Source organism: Cebus imitator, unplaced genomic scaffold, assembly GCF_001604975.1.
Source record: "Cebus imitator isolate Cc_AM_T3 unplaced genomic scaffold, Cebus_imitator-1.0 Scaffold208, whole genome shotgun sequence".
Taxonomy (NCBI): Eukaryota; Metazoa; Chordata; class Mammalia; order Primates; family Cebidae; genus Cebus; species Cebus imitator.
In genome coordinates, this window is record NW_016107523.1 from 989,191 (window position 1) to 1,006,957 (window position 17,767).

General features: G+C 33.1%; 1 protein-coding gene across 6 annotated transcripts in view; it reads left to right on the forward strand.

The window, feature by feature from the left end:
- Positions 1 to 9,999: 9,999 nt before the first annotated feature.
- The window catches only part of DMD (dystrophin), a 2,133,401-nt gene continuing 2,125,633 nt past the window's right edge, over positions 10,000 to 17,767 (forward strand). For 5 of the 6 annotated variants that reach the window (XM_037745683.1, XM_037745686.1, XM_037745685.1 and 2 more), the window contains exon 1: positions 10,010 to 10,227. In XM_037745683.1, coding sequence (XP_037601611.1) covers positions 10,197 to 10,227 — 31 coding nt within the window. In that variant the 5' untranslated portion in view covers positions 10,010 to 10,196. Of the gene's footprint in view, positions 10,228 to 17,767 lie in introns of all 6 variants that reach the window. The other variant, XM_017548497.2, reaches the window with a different exon arrangement.

A 17,767-nucleotide genomic window follows, 5' to 3' on the forward strand; every position in this document is an offset into this window, starting at 1 on the left:
TCCTTTTCCATCTGTATGTATTCATTTACTTGTGTTGACTCATTGCACTGGCTAGAACTTCCAGCAGTATATTGAATAAGACTGGTGAGCATGTTTGTTCATGCCTTTTTCACAATATTAAGGAAAAAACATTTAATACTTCACTATTAAGCATGAGGTTAGTTGTAGGTTTATGAAGATGTTGTTTACTAAGTTGAAGAAATTCTCCTTTAGTCCTATTTTTCAGAGAGTTTGTTTCAGGATTAGATATGTTAATTTGTCAAATGCTTTTAGTACATTCATCGATAAAATTGTGTGATTTTTCCTCCATGACCTGTTAATACGGCAGATTGCAGCGACTGATTTTCAAATATCAAACCAGATTTACATCCTGGAAATAAACCCCAAGTGATCCATTAGTACATTGCTGAATTAGTACATTGTTAAAATTTTGTTAATAAATTCTCCATTAATATTTGTAAGGAATATGGGCTTATAGTTTTCTTCTTTTCTACTGTTTTTCTGGTTACTCAACACATATACTCAGAATTGTTGTCTTCCCTTCTATATTCTAGAAAAGAATGTGTAGAATTGGTGTTAATTCTTCACAAGTTTGGCGTATATTTCCAGTGCAGTTATAGAAGTTTTTGTAGAAGTTTTTAAATTATGAGTTATATTTCATTAATAGTTGTACTAATTATCTCATATATCCAAATTACTATTAAATTACAAACTTTAGGCTATTCAAACTACTCATTTTATATTTATTGGTTTACAATAGTTTGTGCCTTTTGAAGAATGAATCCATTTCCTCTAAATTATTAAATATTCGTGTGAAGAATTGTCCATAGTAATCTCTTATTGTCTTTTTTTTTTTTTCCAGGCCTGTAGTAATATTCCCCACTTCATTTCTGATACTGGTAACTTGTGTCTCCCCAATTTTTTCTTTGTCACTTCTAACACATTGTCAATTTTATTGATTGTTTTGAAACTAGCTCTTTGTTAATGAATCTTCTTTACTGTTTTTTCTGTTTTGATTTTCATCGATTTTTACTCTTTATTATTTTCTTCTTGAGATGAGAATGCTGGTTATTGATTTAAAATTTTCCTCTTTTCTAATGTATTTGGAAGCAGCTTTTTAAAACACAATACTTAATTTAGAGTAAATGACCTTATTTTACAGTAGGCAGTGTACATGGTGTTATCTTTAAAACCTAGTCTTGTGGTTAGATACCTCTCTGAGACAGGAGTCTTCAAGCTTATCAAGTTCATCAATTAGAAAGTCGATTAAAATGTCAACTTTTCTTATAATATACCCAAGGTATAATCTACTTGACGGCAAAAATTTGAAGTTGTTAGCTCATATCTTTAATGTAGAAAATCTGGCCCTAATAAATGTTTCGTAAATAAATATACATGTATTCCACAGCCCAGTTCCATTGTTTTAAATGACAATCTGTTACTATAGTCATGCCATAGTACCAGGGTTCAGAATCCTTTTTAGCATATACTTGTGAAGAGATTTGGTTTCCTGCTCTCAAACATTCAACCTTTATTTTAAATTTTATAATGATCTGGTTCATACATTTCTTTATTTCCCTCTCTTGCCTGTTTCCTTTTTTCCCACTGATATCATTAAACTCCTATTATACCCAAAGTGCTTTTGAGAGCTAAAGTTATCTACATAATATAAATAACAATTAATTCTTAAGAAGTTTACAGCCAAGTAGTGAAGGTACATTCATATTGTTAGACCCAACTATGAGTGAGACTGAGAGGGAGCTCCAAAACATTTTCATAAAGTAAATTTAAACAAAGCCCAGAAGAATGAGGAAGCATACAATACACAAACAATAAAATACAAATAAATTGCAAGTGGAGACAATTTTATCACACAACAAAATGATAAACAATAGTGATGAAGCAACTAAAAAGGAAGACACAACTGTTTTGATGGAGCTTGCCTTCTATTAGGTAAACAGCACCTTAAACATATACCCAATTTATTAATCACACGTGCAAAAAGGGAGTAAAGCTGTGTGCTGAGAAAACATATATGATGAATTTTTGAAACAATCTGAGATATTATAGCAGGAAAGCATATAACATAACTCGAGGACGTTCAGAGATGTAATGTAGGGTTGAAAATGAAGGCAAGGGCTACATTGCATAGGATCTATTCATCCTTAATTGTATTTTCTACTTGGGTATCACACTAGTACTGAGTGTCCTTCCAAGACTGAAATGGTAGGGCTGAACCTGATTGCTAAAAATTATTCATTTGTATTAGTGGCAGTGGCTCCACTCCTCACTAACACACCCATTTTGCAATTCTCTGCCCTGCTTTTTGCCCTGGCCTGGAAAGCTTGCCTCTTCAATTGTATCACCAATGCCTCTTGTGCACTAATTTTCACTAACTTTCTTGTAACACTAGCTGGAGATCAGAGGGCAGGGAAAAAAAGTTTTGGATATTTGTGTTCCACTTCCCATATGCCTCACTAAGGTCCTGGTTGTGACTATGCTTTTCTATTACTATTCCAACATTATTCCTTCACCTCGACATATTAGGCCTAGAAGTAGAAACAAATTACCTCTCTTGCTGCTTCCTAGGTGACTCACCATTCCTTATTTGTTCTCATCAGCCTGCCTATATGTTTGTCCATAGTTCTTTCACTGAATTATTATCCGTTAAATGCTTTTGAATATGCCATCTATATTTCCTACCAGGATCTTCACTAATACAGAGTAAGATGTACAGGTATTAAATCATGTTACTGATTCTCAGCTCACTAGCAGCAATGCATTTCATTTCTTTGTACTCATAATACCTTTCTTTCATTCAGAAAGCTTTTAAAACCTTCATTAGTCCCTACACCTTTACCTCATAAAATGATTGGGAATCAATCTGCAAACTAAGGAGTCATTATTTTCACAACACAGGCAAATTAGTTTTGAGTTTTGCTTATATTTGGCAAATTTCTTGACTCTATAGATAGTACCGATACGTATTACCAAGTCCTGAAATCAATCATTATGCAAGCGTCATCGGCTTCACTGTCTGTAGAAATGTGAGTTAAGATCTTTTCTCATTTTTATGAGATGTAGCTCTTTCTTTTTGTCCAGCAGAAAAAAATTTGAAAGTTGAAAAATGAACTCACAAGGTGCCAGAAAATTTTAACAGGAATTAAGATGGTGTCAAATAAAATTTATTTACACACACACACACACACACACACACACACACACACACACACACACACACACACACACACAATCTCTAAAGTATCAACATAGGTGGAGTGGGGAACCTGGACTTTCACTTCCACTTGGAAATAATAAGGCAGTACCCTTCTATCTCTATCCTCCACCAGAACAGTCAGAGGGGGACTAACTAAAATAGATATAAATAAGATCCAGAGTCTAATAATGTAACATACCAAATGCCAAAAAGAAAATCTCAACTGAAATGATAAAAGATAGGAGTCAGTTATACTGACATGACAAAGATGACAGAATTATCTAGCAAGGATATTAAAGTAGCCATCCTGGAAATTGTTGAATAAGCTATTTAAAACATTTTGCAACAAATAAAAAATGGGAAAAGTCAGAAAGAAATTGAAGACATAGGAGAGCATGACATTTTAGAACTGAAAATACAGTAATCAAAAAACAATTTCAATAAATGGTCTCAGCAGTAGAATGGAGGTGGAGAGCCAGAGGGTAAATCTGTGTGCAGAAAGATATGGCAATAGAAATTACACAGCCTTAACAAGAAAGAAAATGATTTTTAAAATGAAAATATTAGTGTCCTGTGGAATTGTAATAAAAGATCTACAGTTTGTGCCATCAGAGTTTCAAAAAGGGAGGGAGTTGCTGAACAAGTACTCAAGCACATAATGATTGAAAAATACCAAATTTGGTAAAAGACAAAACCCTACATATTCAAAGAGCTGAGTAAACAAACTGGATAAACCCAAATAAACGGATGCTTAGATGCATCGTAGTCAAATGTGAAAACTACTTTTAAAAAACCTTAAAAACAGTGAAAGAGAAAAGACATTTTATAGGCAAAAAAGTTCAAATGACATAGGATTTCTTACGTGAAACTGTGAAAGCCAGGAAGAAGTATGACATTTTTCAAGTGATGAAAGAAAAGAACTGTCAACTTCCAGAAAACAAGAGGGGGCAACACTTCCAAATGTACTTTATGAGGAATAAGTATTTCGATACTAAAACCTGATAAGCACAGTAGAAAAGTCAACAAACTACAGACCGATAAAACTCATGGATATAGAGACAAAAAGTCCTTAACATAATTTTGCACATTATATTCAGAAGCTAAAGAAGAATGATCACTTGATCATATCAACTGATGCAGGGGAAGAAGTATGACAAAATTCAATACCCCATTTATGATTTTTTTTAAAAAGTCTCAGAAAACTAACAATGGAGGAGAACTTCCTCAACTTGAAAAAGAACAACTACAGAAATCTTATAGCAAACAGTGTATTAATGATGAAATAATTTACAGCTTTCTTCCTAATATTAGGCTTAAGGCAAAGATGGTTGCTTTCAGCCCTACTATTATTCATAGAACTGGAAGTTCTGGCTAGTGCAAAAATGCAAGAAAAGTAGATAAAAGCATACAAATCAGGAAGGAAAAGTTATGCTGTCTCTATTTGCAGATGTTATGATGGCCTATGTAAAATCCCAGGTATTCTACAAAGTTACTCTTAGAAATAATGAGTCTGTTAAGCTCTTAGGATCCAAGATCAACTTATAAAAGTTAATTGCTAATATAATCATGGGCCAGTCTTCATTTAATAACATGTATTGTCTAAGTATAGGCCAAAAAAAGTAATTTTAAAAAGTATATGAATTCTATGTGATAAAAATTATGCTTTACATTTTTGAAAAAATGTATGTCTAATTAAACAGTTATAATTTTATTCAAATTTAAAACGAATAATTTCCTAATGTTATCCCTCCCCAATCCTGCTATTCCTCCCCTAGAAATACCTAATGTAAGTAACAGGGTTATGGATGCAGCAAACCGCTACCATGGCACGTGTATACCTATGTAACAAACCTGCGCGATCTGCACATGTACTCTAGAACCGAAACTATAATAAATAAATAAAATGAAGTAAAAATAATTTCAGGTTTTATTTTGAATCGGGGGTACTGGTTCACGGGTTTGTTACAAGGGCATATTGTATGATGTGGAGGTTTGGGGTACTGATGATCCATTCACCCAGGTAGTGAGCCTTATACCCAATAGGTAGTTTTTCAACTATTTCTCACTCCCTCCTTCACCCATCTAGTAGACGCCAGTGCCTATTTTTCCCATCTTTGTGTCCATATGTACTCAATGTTTGGCTCCCACTTTTACAAGTGAGAACATGTAGTATTTGGTTTTCTGTTCTTGTGTTAATTTGCTCAGGATAATGACCTCCAGCTGCATTCATCTTGCTGCAAAGGACATGATTTCATTCTGTTTTATGACTGTGCAGCTAACCAAGGAGGTGAAAGAACGAAACAAGGAGAACTACAAAACACTGCCGAAAGAAATCAGAGACAGCAGAAATAAATGCAAAAACATTCCATGCTCATGAATTGGAAGAATAATATTGTTAAAATGGCCATACTGCCCAAAGTGATTTATGGATTTAATGCTAATTTCACCAAACTATCAGTCATTTTTCATTTTTATTAGAAAAAACTAATCCAAATTTGTATGGAACCAAAAGAGCCCATGCAGCCAAAGCAATCTTAATCTAAAAGAATAAAGCAAGAGGCATCACACTAGCCAACTTCAAACTATACTATAAGCCTACAGTAACCAAACAGCATGGTACTGGTACAAAAACAGACACATAGACCAATGGCACAGAATAGAGAACTTGGAAATAAAGCCACACACCTATAACCATCTGATCTTTGACAAAGTCAACAAAAATAAGCAATGGGGAATGCATTCCCTATTCAATAAATGGTGCTAGGAAAACTGGCTGGCCATGTGCAGAAGTTTGAAACTAGACCTCTACTTTTCGTTATATACAAAAATCAACTGATGATGGGTTAATTATTTAAATGTAAGACCTCATACTATAAAAAATCCTAGAAGAAAATGTAAGAAATACTCTTTTTTACATTGGTCTTGGCAAAGAATTTATGACTAAATCCCCAAAAGCTATTGCAACAAAACCAAAAATTGACAAGTGGGACCTGACTAAGCTAAAGCACTTCTCCACAGCAAAAGTAACTATCAACAAAGTGAACGAAGAATGGGAGAAAATATTCACAGAATACGCATCTGACAAAGGCCTAGTATCCAGAACCTATGAGAAACTTAAATCAATAAACAAAAAACAAACACATCCATTAAAAATGGGCAAAGTATATGAGCAGACACTTTTTTTTTTTTTGAGACAGGGTCATGTTCTTCGTCCAGGATGGAGTGCAGTGGCACGGTCTCTGCTCACTGCAAACTTCACCTCACGGGTTCAGGTGATTCTCCTGCCTCAGCCTCCCAGGTGGCTGGGATTACAAGTGTGTGCCACCTTGCCTGGCTAATTTTTTTTTAATTTATTTTTAGTAGAGACGGGGTTCTAGGAATCTGTTACACAATATTTTACTTACAGTCAATAATACCAATACCATGTTGTACACTTAGAAAATTGTTAAGAGTGTAGGTCTCATGTCAATTGTTCTTAACACAATAAAATACAATTTTTAAATGAGTATATTCAGATGCAAATGAACACATGATATGATGTTCAATGTCATTAACCATTAGGAAAATTCGAAATTTCCCTAAAATCACTGTGATATAGATACCTATATGCTTAAAACTACTGTGTATATATATATATATGTACATATATACATATATATACACATATATATACATATATACATATATATATACATATATATGTGTATATAAATACACATATATGTTATATACATATATATGCACATATATATGTGTATATATATACACATATATATGCTTAAAACTAATATATATATATTAGTTTATATATATAAAATTTATATATATACATAAAATTCAGAACACCAAACGCTGATGAAGATTTGGAGAAATTGGATCACTCATACATTGCTGGTGAATATGTAAAATGGTAAAATTTTTTCAAAATATTTTGACAGTTTGTCAAAAAAACTAAATATACATTTGCCATAAGGCCCAGTCATTAATTACACTCTTTGACATTAATCTAGGGAAACGAAAAATAAAAAAACTACATAATTGCTTTTCAGCTTTATTTTGAAACAACAAAAATATCCCACAGTATATGAATAGTTAAAGTAACTATAGAACATTCATGCCATGAACTACCTCTCAGCAATAAAAGAATATAAGCTAATGATGACAACTTAAATGGATCTCAAGCACATAATGCTGAAAAAAAAAAGAGCCTACCTCAAAAGACTACATAAGGCATCATCGCATTTATCCAATATTCTTAAAATGACAAAATTATAGTGTTGGAGAACAAATCGATTGTTGCCAGGCTTTAGGGACAACTGGGGATAGTGACTGGTGAGACTATAAAGGACTAGCAGGAGGCAATCTCTGAGGTGATGAAAGGAGTGTTTATTTGTTGAGATTGTGATCACACAAATCTACATTTGTGATGCAGTAGAAATATATATACATATCATATCAATGTCAGTTTCTTGGTTTTGATATTGAATTGTAGTTATGGTAGGATACTGTAGTTATTGCAGTTAATCTTTGGGAGAAACTGGATGCAGGGTATATGGCATCTCTGTATAGTATCTCTGCAAATTCTTGCCAAACTACAAGTATTTGAAAGTATCAAGTTAAAATGCATTTTTTAAAAATTCTGTGACAGTCATTAAAAATGGAAATTTGAGCAAGTTTTTGAGAGTGGGGCTAATAAGACCTACCAGAGGTAGTTATTTTGAGGACTAGAGGGAGAAAGATAAGTTATTAAGGGTCACAAGAATGTACTGTGGTGACACAGTCTGAACTGAAAATCATTATGTTTGCTCTAAATTTTATTTTACATGCCTTTCACTTTTCAAGTTATTTTAAGCACATATCTCCACCTGCATTATAAAATCTTGAGGGAAGTACATGCATTCCACACAATGCAAAAATTATTACAGATGCCAAATAAATTCAGATTATCAACTAAGACTGAATGGCAATTAAAATGTATCTGAGGACATTCAGACCTATCAGGATTTGGTGCTTTAGATATTCCCCAGGACACATTTTTTTGTTACATTTAGAATCACAGTTGTTTTTTGGAAACACACACTTTAGGGTTTCTCAAAGTCGACCATGCATTCGAATCACCGGTAAAACACAGTGCTGGGTCCCAACCCCAGAATTTCTGACTTTTGAGGTCTCGTGTCAACTTGCACTTCTCTGAAGTTCCCACATGATATTGATGTTGGTTTGGGACTGATAAATTGTATTCATGCCTTGGCCTAAACAAGGGTTTACGTCTGTAGAAAACTCACAGTACTACATAAAAGGGGACTTATACACTGGGCAATATTGTAACTCATTATATAGAAGGACCTTGATGCTAACATGTAGACTTAGAGCCAAATCAGCCCCAAAACCATTTTTTCACTTTTTTCATGTTGTTCTATGAAAATTTTGCTGATCTGCATATTTAGACAATCACACTGAGAGGAAAGGTGGTAACCTACAGAAAAGAATGTTATAAATCTATTTTGAATGAAGTAAATTAAATACAATTACCCTAAAATTAGGCCTTATATTTTAGTTATATACATTTTGCTGTGGAAAATAGCAGTTATGACAATAATATTCTAAAACACAAAATGTATAATTAACTATTAAGGTAAACATCACAGTCTGACTCAGTATGTTTTTTTTTTATTTTTATCTGTTACTCATTTCTGCAGCAAGCAGTTGAATGTTTGACATAGAAAAATGAGTCTGTCACTTTAACAAATGGTACAATAAAAACACTCAAACAAAAATTTTAGTAGGGATTATTATAACTGTAAAAGGAATATCTTTCTAAAAAATGTTACCAATGTTTCCTATCAATTTTGGACTCGCCTATTGCATAAAAGTAATAAGGAAGAAGATGAAGAGGACATCTATTGGCAAAGAATGATTTACATGCTGAATGACATAATACAACTGTATGCATTTAATACAGGGGAAAAAAAGCCTTTAATTAGAACCATTAAATAGTCATTAACTCATTGTCTAAGAAAATGGTGTTTTAAGAATTGGCACCAGAAAAATGGAAAATAGAATAATTTGTTAGTAAAGAAGTTTTATCATAATTCACAACTGAAATTTAGGATTTGAGAAAAATTTCTTTGCTCTATTGTAAAAGTGTTCTTTATTTCAGCAGGAAAACTTGCCCCATGAGACCTACACACACATTCTGTCTTCAGAATTCAGCTGCTGAATTCTGCTGCTACTTTTCTTATCCAAACTGTTGGCATCATCAATACATGGCTTTTGATTGGATCCCAAGGGTAAAAAATAACTTTGGTAGACAGTGGATACATAACAAATGCATAGATTATTCTGGGCATTTCTTTCTTTTGGTGGAGTGAAATTTCTGGTGTTGTTAAGAAGAGAAAAAAAATTCATTTAAAAGTCAATTTTGAATCAGGATTTTCTGCTCTGTTGTTTTATAAATTCACATAAAAGTTACAGAAAATATTGTTATGGTTTGTTACTGAATAGTTTTTGTGTTTAGAAGGCTTTAAAAGCAAATACTATGTCCACTGTGCTATTCTGGTTTGGATATTAATCAGAACACAGTTGAGTATTATTTGAATTCACAGAGCTTGCCATGCTGGAAGCACAACCTTATATGTAGTGACCATGGACAGTCCTATTATGGGAAACCAACTTGAGAGAGAAGGCGGGTCACTTGCTTGTGCGCAGGTCCTGGAATTTGAAATATCCAGGGGCCTCTACAGAATCCTGGCATCAGTTACTATGTTGACTCACTCAGTGTTGGGATCACTCACTTTCCTCTACAGGACTCAGATCTTGGAGGCAATTCCCTTCAGAGAAAAACGAATAGGAAAAACTGAAGTGTTATTTTTTTAAGGCGGTTGAAGTGGATTGGTTTCTCATTGTTTTTAAGCCTACTGAAGCAATAAAGTTTGAAGAACTTTTACTAGGTTTTTTTNTTGATATACACTTATCCAAAATGCTTTGGTGGGAAGAAGTAGAGGACTGTTGTAAGTACAAAGTAACTAAAAATATCTTTTACTGTGGCATAATGTTTAGTTTGTGACAAGCTCACTAATTAGATATATTGATTTTAAATTATTATAGTAGTTTGCAAAGAAGCATAAATGTTCTATATGCTGCATATATATATTTTTTCAGGTATTATATTTTTCATTGGAAAAACTTTTCAACAGAAATGGAGTTTAAAAGTTTTCCTTTGTGATAGAATTAAACACATAATTTCTTGATTAAGAAACCACTGCAGTAATAGAATATGCAGAATGTCGTTTGAGTATAACAGACTATTTTGATTGCTGTGAGATAGTTTGTATATCTGAGTTATTATTTTGATTAGTTGGTACTTCTGTATTTAGTTACAGTTACATAAAGGTTACTGACCTGACATATATTCTAAATTGAACTAATTACTGTATAGGAACTACATGAAGGCCTAAAAATTAGAAAAAGTTTGTCTGACATATCATGGGGGAAATAAAGAATAAAATGAGTTGGGATGGATAATTGGAAGATGGCAAAAATATTGATAAGATCTAATTTTAATGTTTCTTACTCATATTTACTATTTCAAATGCTCTTTTCTGTAGTATATTGTGATAACTTTTTCAAATAATTATTTCAAAAAAATCACACAAATAATGATATTATCTATGCTGTCAAATGATCAGATAATCTCTTCTTGGGAAAACAACATACAAAATTGAGGAAATCCTAATTATATTTCATAGTAAAGTCACCATGCTGTTTCATGTCTATTATGAGCTAGCTTTTCAGTACAAATTTTTAGTCTGGCTTTCATATAGAAATGCAACTATTTTGTTTATTTTTAAGAAAGCCACAATGACTAATGAAGGATTTAAAAAGAGACTGAGGCACAACAGTAAAAATAATGTAGGATAAGGACTGTGTGTCCCAAAGAGATGAGAGGTTATCTCTTCCTCACCCATCTTTGACTTGTGGAATATAGTTATTCTCAAATAGATATGAGGGCAATACCTATAATTAAGAATGAAAAAATAAATCTCTCCAAATAAGTAATGCTCCACAACTTCTAATAAAAGTCAGAACTTTTGCCGCTGTGAAAAATTTGTGGAAATAAGTTAACATTGTCCATGTATTGATTCACATTAAAAGCTACCAGGTTTTATAATATAACAGTTGCTTATATTGTTTCCTTCTTAAATCTCTTTTGGCGAGCATCTTTATTGCTTTCAGATTTTAAAACTATTAACTTACTATCATTACAAAAATATGCATGGTATATATCTGTAGTTTGCAACATACACACATATTTTCATTTGTTGTTTTTATTTCTTTGATATTCATAACTTATAAATACTATCAAAATCACTACTGATTATATATATATATATTCTACATAACTAAACTCATATACCAGTATATAGTGCAATTTTGAAAGAATAGATGCAATTCTGCTGGAATGAAGCAAGGTAAACCTACATTCTGTTGTGTCATAGATACTCAAATACTCTCAATTCTTAGAATGTGACGAAAGCTAATCGTTTTGGGACATGTCCTGTAGGATTTTTTCACACTGCATTTAAAAAATCATCAAGTAATGCCTATGCCACATGCCAATGAGTTTGTTAAGAAAAAAATGGAGATATTCTCAGGGTTATTTTATACATTAAATTTTGCTGTTTGATACCATACTGCTATTGGATGTTTGACATTTGAATCCAGTTTTAAAATTTGCCTTAGTTTGAAAAACTTACAAAAGTACATTTTGTTGTTCTTAACCAAATTAGTTACCCTTTAAAAGAGATCACTGTATTGTCAAACACATTGTATTGTTTACTTTTAGAATTACTCAAATAATGCATTGTAAAGAATTATTCAGGTAGTGTATTGCAAACAGACATTTCACTTGAATATATTTAAATGATGTAAGTTATCTTGAAGTCTACTAAAATCATCTTTTAGAATTTCATTCGCAGAATCTTTTAAAGGCATCTTAACTATGAAAAAGAGATGGCTAATCTAAATTGATGTTACAATGTTTAATACAAAGCTTTTGGTGTATCTTACATGGCATTAGATTATGAAAAATACATTAGAGTATGTCATATGCATGTTACTCTAAACTTTAAAAAAGACTACAAAGTGTTTCATGCATAATTACATTATTTAAGGGAAAAAAGATGTTGGTTGACATTATTACAGCTAGGCAGCACTGAATTGCAAATTCATAATTTGGGCAGAGATATTAATACAGCTTCCTCTTTAGTCCTATTGTATTCATTTGAAATCCCTGTGCTCCACGTCATTTGCTACATAGGAAACAAATTGTTAAGGTTTTAACCACTTGTGTAGTTTAATAAAAGAGATTAAAATCATTGTCTTGGAAACATCAGGTGTTTTTCAAAATTCTATTTTATTATCTTTCATCACAATTTTATGTCAGGAGTAAAACAAAGTGACTTCCCAAACTTTTCTTCTCCTTCCACCTTCTATTGTAATATTTTCCTAACTTATTGAAAATGATTTATCATACTTTTTCATCAATTTATTCTTTATTTCATCACACATACAAGAAACACAGTATTTTGATGTGAGTATATATGTTTATATATACACCCATTTATATGCATTCAATTCACAGGGTATTACATTTCCTAAGAGGGTCTAATTAGAAATTAACCCTTCTTTAAAGATAATTTTCTGTTCATTTTTCAAAATTTTCTGTTTTAAACACAACATTTTTTAAGCAATTGAGAAATGAGACTAATGAATGTTCCCTGTTTGACAAAACAGAACAAACCATGAAGCAAGAATTTATGAGGCCTGAGGTTATACAATTTTGGGCGCTATTTTAAGAAAAATAATACATAATTAGACACAGCCTTGTGAGGGGCCATGTAAATAAGGCTTTAATAGTTTCTTGGGAAATCACCTCTGTATGAAAAGCTGTGTTGAGATTGAATCTTTTCCCAGTTATATTTTATAATAAAATTGACACTAGTTATCTTTCTTTAGAGCATTTATTATTTCTCAAAGACAACCTTTTATTTAATGCAGATTAGAGAGTTAAAAGAATTTATAATGGTAGGAATTTGACATTTCTCCCTTTCATTCTGAAAAGATACATTGATTAAAGTGATGTCAAACTCAGTTAATGGAGGCGTCGCAGTTATTTGAAATATAGAGGGTATGTAATTGGAAGGCACGCCAAATCACAATGACAAGGAATAATGATGACCTTGGTTTATTTTTATACAGTACATTCAGGTTTTGACTGGATTCAGAGAGAGGCAATGGTTTTCTTTCTCACAAAGTCCTACTATAGTCCGAGGAGGTTTGTGTTCTGTAATCAAGGCAGTTGGTTCACACTGGGATATTTTGTTGGGAAGGCCATGAGCTGCAATATGGGAAATAAACCTTTTTATTAAATGCAACCAGGTTTCACAGCAGGATTTCATGAAAATATTTCCCTTTGTAGAATATGCTTAATGCAGTATACTGATCTTCAAAAAACAAACAAACAAGTAAATAAATACTTTGTAGTCCTCACCTTTTCCCTACTTAAAACATCGAGAGGTTTCATGCTATAAAATATTGACATGTGTTTGGAGTTCCGAAGTTTCATTTTAATACAGATGTGAAAGTTAAAATGGCAACTCCATAGGGTAGTTTATCATTTTACCAAGTTTGGAGGGCTTTTTCTATTTATGCCACATATAGAATTGTCCCTAAAATACTTGTAAAATTTCAAGCTCCTTCTACTTAATACTAAAAATGAATGTGTCTTCCAGAGATTCCGATAGCCCTTTTGAATGGGAGAGTAACTCTGCTATTTGTGAATCATTCCTATACTAAATATAGTTCCAAGATTAATAGCTGAAATGATTTGGTTTGTTTTTTCATGAAATTTATAGTATAAAAAGTTTGTTTCCCTTGTATATTCAAGCATATTATAGCATTCAGTGTGCCTTCATAAACCAGATGGCTCCTCTAGAGATTCTGAAATACTTTAACACCCAGGGCATAGCCTTTCTATTTCCCCATTCAAGATGACTTCCTTGAATATGGCCGCCCAGAAAAGACAAAAAAAAAAAATGTATTTGTCTCCAGTGTTTTAAGTGTCTATAAATTTTCTCAAGCGCAATTCTGATAGACAGCAGACAAATGAGGATGAAGAAGGGAAATGACTCTGCTGGCTCATGCTTAAAAGTGTTCTCGAGTACAGGGGAACAACACACACTGGAGTCTTTTGGAGGGTAAAGGGTGGAAGGAGGGAGAGAATCAGAAAAAGCAGCTAATGGGTAGTAGGCTTAATACCTGGGTGACAAAATAATCTGTACAACAAACCCCCATGACGTAAGTTTACCCATGTAACAAACCTGCACTTGTAGCCCTGAACTTAAAAGTTAAAAAGAAAGAGAGTCTTCATCTCATGGCCATGCAATCTCTACTTCATTCCTGTTAAAAACACAAGGGCCAGTACTCCCTCTTTTATAAATCACATCTTCCATTTAGGCTGCCCTTTTGAGAGAGAATTTCTGTTCAACTCTGAGCTCAATCTTTGTTTTAATCTGATATCACCCATTCAAAATACTTGGGAATTTCAGTCGGCAAAGGGACACACAGAGCAATTTTCTGAAGTCCTACAGTCTCTGAAGGTGACTTTGCTGCATAGTGTATGTAATAATACTAAGCCCTGAGAAAACCAATGTTCTTAGCAACCCAGATTTGGTTTAGAAATCAATTTATTCCTGCTTTCTTCTGTTATCTTTTGCCTTCTCCCTCAATGCCTCACTTTCACTGTCATTAGGCACCCTGTTCCTCACTAATGGGAAGTGGGGGAGAATCAACAATTACCCTTTAATTGAAATGGAGCAGTCATTTCCTTGTCATGCTGATAAAATGTTGTTGCTGTTGTTTGTTGTTGTTGTTGTTCCTAAATGACTCTTTCACAGTTTTTAACTCAGTATTTTGATTACATACAGTTTTAAGGAAATAATTATCCATAAATTTAAAATGTTAGCAAACTGATTAATTGATTTTCTCATGTCAATTTTGAAATCTGGAATATATATAAGACTAGTGAATAATGTCTAGGTCTACTTACATTTGAATAAAAGAATCTGAGGAAGAGCTTGGCCTTGATTTTTGTATATTATTCATTTTAGTTTAGTTATTTATTTTAGTAGAAAAATGTGGTTGTGTCAATGAAGAGGAGAAACATTAAAATGCATTATTAAAGCCAATGCTTATCCACATAATGCAATGAGAATGTAGATATAACTTTAAAGCAACTTCAAAAAGTCAGATGCTTGAATTGTGATGTTTTTAGTTTATATTTAATAAATACGAAAACCATACATGGGCATACCAACAATGAGGAATTCACATATATATCATGAAGCCTTTTGCTAATTGATTTTCAACTTTTAAATGCTTTCTCTTCACTATCATGAAAATTTTTATTGTTAAAAAGGTCAGTATTAACTGAGCATAATTACCATTATAGTGTCCCATATTATTTCCAATTATGGGCAAATAAAACGGTTATCCTTTAAATGTTTTTACCCTCTTCTTGGCTATTATCTTGTTTCGTTTTAAAGTGTTCTCCCTTCTTCCACTCTGCTTTTGGCTAAGACTGTCATAGAATCAGGACTATAAAAGGGCATAAACATCAGTCGCTTTTTTCTCATTCCTGGCACCCATCTTTATTTGCACACAGCTTGTCTCTTCCTTTATCAGATTACAGTAGCAATAGTACCTTAGCTTGAGCTCAGTGCTGACTTAAAGGGCAAGGGACTCAGTACACTGTTACAAGGGCAGATTTTAGTCTTGGAAGCTGCGTGAGGAAAAATGAAAGAAATAAGAAAGAAAAATCACAAAATCGGAACTGCCCAAGTATTTTCATCAAAGGCAAATTGAGTAATTTCTTTTTATGTTAGCGCTTAAGAGGGATGCATTAGAAATAAATTGTTGACTAAGTGAACAAAATATTATCCAAATAGTTGAGTAAGTAAAAACATAATAATCTGTAAAAATGATGAATCCAATGACTCTCACATGTTGCAAAATAACTAGGAAGGAAAAGGGGAAATTAGACTTTAAAGAGCATAATCAGATGCAAGCAATGTTGGCTTGTAGGTGGTTAACTAAAAACGCTTACGGGAAGTTCAGACAGCTGGGGAATCCTGATTTAGTAGAGGCTGAAGGGCAAGGCATGAGCCATGTGAACAGCTGCTGAAGAGCTAGAGGATTCCTTTGGATTAGGTGTACACACCCCATCTCTAATGGGCTGTCAGAGAGCATCAAGTGTTATCACAGAGGTTCACTTTGCTCAAGTGAACTTTTGCAGTGTTTTTCCTTAAATGTCTGAAAATGGATTGGCTCTCAAAATAAATCCAGAAATAAAAGTAGCAAAACAAGTGACTCTCTAAAATTTGTATTGCGTGGTTTTGGACGACCGCTGTTTAAAGAAGGGACTTACAGCTGCTGATTTGTTATCCATTTATTGAATCATTTGTCCATGCAACAAATATACATATTAAGTGCCAATTTTGTGCCAGGTACTGTGCTATGCTTTGGAGATATTCTAAACAAGTGAACTCAAAGAGAGACTAGCATTTCAAGGAGGATGTGCATATTAAATACAGACATGCAGACTACTTAAATTGCATTGGAGATAAGGGCTATAGAATAAAGTACACATTGTAATAAGAATGTATAATAGGGAGATTTATACCAGCCTTTGAAATTAAGGAAATACTTGTGAGAAAAAAAATATTCAAAGCAAGACAAAGAAGAATGAGGTTAGAGTATACTTGTCCAAAAGGAAAGAGGGAGTAAAAATGTCCCTGTCAGAGGAAGCAACATTTCAGAATGTGGAAAATGGTATGGAGAAAGATCTAAAAGGACAGTTTTCCTAGAGTAGAGTGAACGTAGAAAAGTGTGGGAAGAGCTTGCATCTGGAATGGCAGGCTGAGGTTCAATCATTCAGAACCTTGAAGGTTATAGGAATTATTTTTCTCTTTACAGTAAAATCAATGGAAAGCCTTATGGGTTTCAGGTAGAACACTGATATTAACATATTTACATTTTGTAAGACTATCACTCTGTTTTGTGCAAAAGAGATTGGAAAATGCTAATGGTAGATGAGGACTATCAATCTGAAGCAATTATAGTAGCTCCTCCAGGTGCAGAAGAAGGTGATTTGGACTAGAATGGTGACAGTAGAGATGAAAGAAGTAGATCTATTCAAGATTTGTTTATGAGATAGAATCAGTAGGAATTGGTGTTGTATTGCATGCTCTGTGCCCCATGAAATGAACAACTGGGGTAGATAATGGTGTCATCTGCAAGGAGATTGGAAGGGAAATTGGAACAATGGGAAAGATCAGGGGTGTAGATGCTAAGGTTTTAGTTTTGTTTTGTGTTTTTATGTAGATCATGGGTATTGTGCCTAGAAATGAAGTCATTATTAGGGATTTAAATATGCAACTCATGGAGTGGATGAGACCAGCTAGAAAGATAATAGAATGTGAAGAGGAGGAG